This window comes from Symsagittifera roscoffensis, unplaced genomic scaffold (genome assembly GCF_963678635.1).
Source record: "Symsagittifera roscoffensis unplaced genomic scaffold, txSymRosc1.1 SCAFFOLD_991, whole genome shotgun sequence".
In the NCBI taxonomy this organism is placed as follows: Eukaryota; Metazoa; Xenacoelomorpha; order Acoela; family Convolutidae; genus Symsagittifera; species Symsagittifera roscoffensis.
Genome location: NW_026971071.1, coordinates 9,078 through 13,669, shown reverse-complemented (window position 1 = coordinate 13,669; position 4,592 = coordinate 9,078). Strand labels below are relative to the sequence as shown.

Genomic DNA, 4,592 nt, shown 5'->3' with positions numbered 1-4,592 from the left:
TTCGTCTTTCATATCATGACGACAGTTCTAAAAACTGAAAAAACTGTCTATAATGAAAAAATACACTGGCTTGAAACCATTCTCAACTACTATTTGCGCTAATTAATTATCAAAATATGAATATAGAAGTCTGAAATTTGCAGATAGAGCTCCTTATAGAACAGAACTCTCTGTGATATTTTCTGGACACACAATCTGAATAGCTCAGTTTAGCTATTCTATAAGACGGTTTGTCTATGCGCTGTCTTACGTACATTTCTCAAACACCTGGACAGTTTTTAAGAACAATGTTTGACTTTATATTAATTTTTAAATTAACGCAAACTATGAAACTATTTCCTATCTTAAAATTTGAACAAAAGTTGTAATCGGTGCTGAAGCAGGTGCGATGACTTTTCACTTACAATTCAAACTTCAATGATATAAGAATGTTGGTTCAGTGCGCTTTTAAGGAGATTGTTCTTTCGGTATTTCTCATCTGGTGTATTTGGAACCAATGTTGCCGAGCAACCAACCCAAACACTATTGACTTGCAGGATCCAAATAGGACTCACTTAGATGCTAGTGATAATGACGATGGTGATGCTAGTGATGATAATGAAGTGAGTTATGCAGGAGTGAGTTTCAACTATGATAAGCACGTGGAAGAGATGATGAGCAGATTCCTGCCCGCCACTCACAAACCATTCATCAGAGGAAATACTATCTTCGCATTTGCAGAGCTGTACGCCATACTCAGTGTAGTAAGTTAGCATCTAAAAGCAAAACTTAAAATTTTTACGGAAAAATCTAAAGCTAAGACCTCGGAAAGATAAGATGATTGGCTTTTTGTTTTTTTTTATCTCCAGGAAGGAGTTCGACTTTTTGCACCGTCAACAATGAACGCAAAATTTGAGAAGGGATTGCTTTATTTGCAGCTCAAAACTTGAACAAAAATCTCCACTGGTACAATTTTTTGGTTGATTATGGCCTTTCCAGCTTTGAGTTGAGTTTGAAAAAAAAATTTTAAGACCCAGTTTTCTTTAAAAAGTTAGTGCTCGCTTGAATTCTAGACCAGCTTCTCAAACGCAATATACAAACACAATTTTTTTCCTGTAACATTGCAATTCATTTTTTCCCTTCAAAATTTGCTTTTGTACCAGAACGAAGTTTCGGAGACAATAACGACAAAGTTGGCTGTTTACGAGAGCTTTTATCTCGAAAACCTAGATCATGCTACGTGGATAGAGTACTTGGGCCCTAACATAACCCAAGTGACCCCTGACTCAGACAACGTTTGGAGACCCGACTTAGTTATACTGAACAGGTAGGCCAAAACTTATCCCCAAGTCTTTACAGTATAATCCGTAATTAGTATAATCCGTTTTATAATAATAATAATAATTTTATTTTCAAGCCAAAACTTATAAGCATACCATCTAAGAAAATGCACGTCTACAATTAATGTTCGACTTGGGAGAATACGAAAAAGGTATCAGCCTGTCGAGTGGTATCTCCATGAGCAAAATCTATTCGCCTACTCTTAAACTAAGATCAAATTGACCAAAGGACAGCAAAATTTCTTCATATGTCACAAAAAAATGAGAAAAAAAAATTGTTTGCTTAGGTGTTGTCTAACAATAAAAAAAATAGCAAAAAGGCTCTAACAAGTGATGGAAGTTTACCATACTATGTTAAAAAAATGTTCGTTATCACAAATATATGTCCCTAATTTTATGGAAAAAAAAAACGAGTCTAAAGATTCATTGGTAGTTGTTAACGCTTCAAAAACAATGTTTTTATCTAACTGTAAGAGTTTATTATACAAAATAAGAATCCCATTGTCGATTTTTTTTTTTGCTTTTGTAGTAAATTTATTTCGGCTGCGAAGTTTTTTTCTTTTTTTGCCTGTTTTGATAGTATCTGTTATCTCTTGTTCACTTGTGTAATCATGAAGTTTTTTTTTCCACGAGACCGTCTTAACGATGAGTTGAAAAAGCTCAAATACATCTAATTCTTGAATCAAACTTAATTTGAATTTGTACGGAGTATGTTTCAGATTTTCCTACTTTTTAATTTTAAAACAGTTCCTCCACACGAGTCTTTGCTGGCTTTCTAATCTTTTTAAGTCTGTCTTATTAGCTGTGCCATAAATCAGTACACTATACTGATATATTGGTTGAATATACGTTCTGTATAGCTTGAGCAGTATAGATGTGTCAAAAAATATCTGAATTGGTAGATCATCTTTCAAGATATGGCTGCCTTTTTCAAAATTTTTTCAATGTGTGCTTCGAAAATTAATTTTTCATCAGATGATAGACCTAATTACTTATGGAATCTTTTGTTAGTGAATTTTTTTCTTTTAATTTTTAAGTTGGCTGTTTTATCCTTGTTTATGGTAAGTTTTTTTCTCCAAAAAACATTTTTCAGCATTGCTTGTATCAGAAATCAAGTGCTACTGATTTCCTGTTTCAATTGTTGTGGACAATGCGCAATCATCAGCAAACAGTACATTTTTGTTATGCCTACAGACGTTTGGCAAATCATTCATATACAGCAAAAACAACAAAGGACCCAGGGTTGAACCTTGTGGTACACCATAGTAGATTGTTTTCGTGTCTGATATAGAATATTTATAATTAACCTACTGTTTACGATTTTCAAGGTAAGACCTTAGGGTTTGTCTTTTTTTGCGAACTTCCGCATTACGACCAAGTTAATTTACTCTCTCTAAGTTGTTGGAGGAACAGAATCATGAACTGGTTCTTAGTTTGAGTTTTCTGTCAATCAGAATCGATCATTTTACATGCAGCGCTTAGCAAATTTAATCCGAAATAAATGCTAGAATATTTTGACTTGGTCAGTTTGGAGAAGGGAGCTTTAATTTTATTCAGAAATAAAGTGACCTTATGATATATACACAAGTCGAAGTCAGAACCAAAATACAGTCGCGCAAAGGGGGTTGCCAAAGCGAAATTTCGCTGTCGCACAGAAGTTTTTGAGTTAGGAAATGTCGCGTATTGAGTCGCGACAGTCGTGCAGGGTCCGGAAAATTGCAAATTGAGTGACGCAAAGTCGCGATTGAACTCAATACGGTCACGCAGAGGGGATGGCACGATCAAAGTTTTGCTAGTAACTGGGGTACTCTACCCATGATCAGCAAAAAAATATATATTGGGCCGGCTGATTTTTTCCTGGTCAAAACTTTGTCAAAAAATCAATGAATTTCGTCAAATTGGTCGAGACATATTTGGTCGTGATCATATTTAAATGAAACTCGAATTTGGCCAAGACTACGGGTTTTGGTCGCACCGGTCGGAAAAAATCTGGATTAGTCGAGCTGGTAGAAACACGATGGTTTTGGTCGTCCTGGTCAAAACTTGTAGCCGACACCTCTACCCGGGCTCTTGTCTCTAATCACCCCTCCCGGCGGTTGTTGATTCCCTTCGTCTACGTTCGCTATTATCGTTCTCGTTCCCCATTTTGTGATGTTGCACAGTTCCGCATATATACTTGGAAATTTAACTACTAACATTTTTCTGGCTCGCATAATGTCACTCCGAAATTTTTTGGTCGCCCACAGTCGCGACTTACCTTTCATGGGTCGCGCAAAGTGGCCCCAAAAGTTTTTCATCCGGCAAAGTCGCGCCAAATTCTCCTCCGCGCGAAGTCTTGACTTATCTCTCTTTGGCTGCGACTTACCCATGTTGAATCCCGATGGTCGCGACTTTCTGATTTTGGATCGCGATGGTCGCAGTTTAAGTCGCGTACCTATCAACGGGTATCTTTGGCCACATGGTGTCTCGGAAAACTTAAGTTTTGATAAAACTTGATGTTTAGTAAGTACATTATTCTGACCTTGTTAGTGTGCAGAACTTCAAATCGTGGAGCAACCCCGTGATAATGCTTTATTGTGAAGAATATGAGATGGCGAATGGTGAAATAGCGGGGTGTAATAAACACTCTCCTCTGGTGATGTTTCCCTATGCTCTGACGGAGACAACTAGCTGTGTGTTTGACGTGACCAACTTCCCCTTTGACACACAGAAGTGTCACATAGAGTGAGTTCGCCCCCAGTTGACTAAAACCTAATGTGATCAAAGTCTATGAGGGCATGAAAAAAATCCTCGAACATTTTTTTACTCAAATGAAAAGAAACAAAATGATGTTTAGGCAATAGTTTTGAACGCGCATCAGCAACTGTACGAAGATTCGATTCGCCTCATTTTTATCTAATCTGTTCTAGTTTTGGTCCCTGGTTCACCGAGCCTCTACCAAATTCAAACGTTTCCTCCGGGGATATATCGGATCCCTACATTCTTCGACATCCTGCAACAGGTTTGTTAGTTTTTAGTCGGAAATCGTAGGAAATTTTTTTCAACAATTAGAAGAAATAAAATGGTTAAATTTCTAATTATCATGAATCTCGAGTAAATTTATCGAGCGACTTTTGCGGAAGTTTTACTTCCTCTCTTTCAGACTTCGCTTCCTTTTTTCTGTCCAATTGTTTCAGCTTCTAGTCGGCGTTTTGTTTTAACGTATGCAAACTTTACGAGTTTTTTTTCGGTTTAAATGGCGACTGCTTTGAAGCTGCCAGCATTTGTTGCTGC

At 37.0% G+C, this 4,592-nt stretch overlaps 1 protein-coding gene across 1 annotated transcript; it reads left to right on the top strand.

The window, feature by feature from the left end:
• Positions 1-209: 209 nt before the first annotated feature.
• Positions 210-4,320, top strand: LOC134856146 (neuronal acetylcholine receptor subunit alpha-9-like; the record flags this gene model as incomplete). Its single annotated transcript, XM_063872510.1, is given in 4 exon segments — positions 210-743; positions 1,143-1,306; positions 3,849-4,043; positions 4,229-4,320. Coding segments are annotated over 4 exon segments (766 nt in total), but the record flags the coding sequence as incomplete, so codon positions are not given.
• Positions 4,321-4,592: the final 272 nt, after the last annotated feature.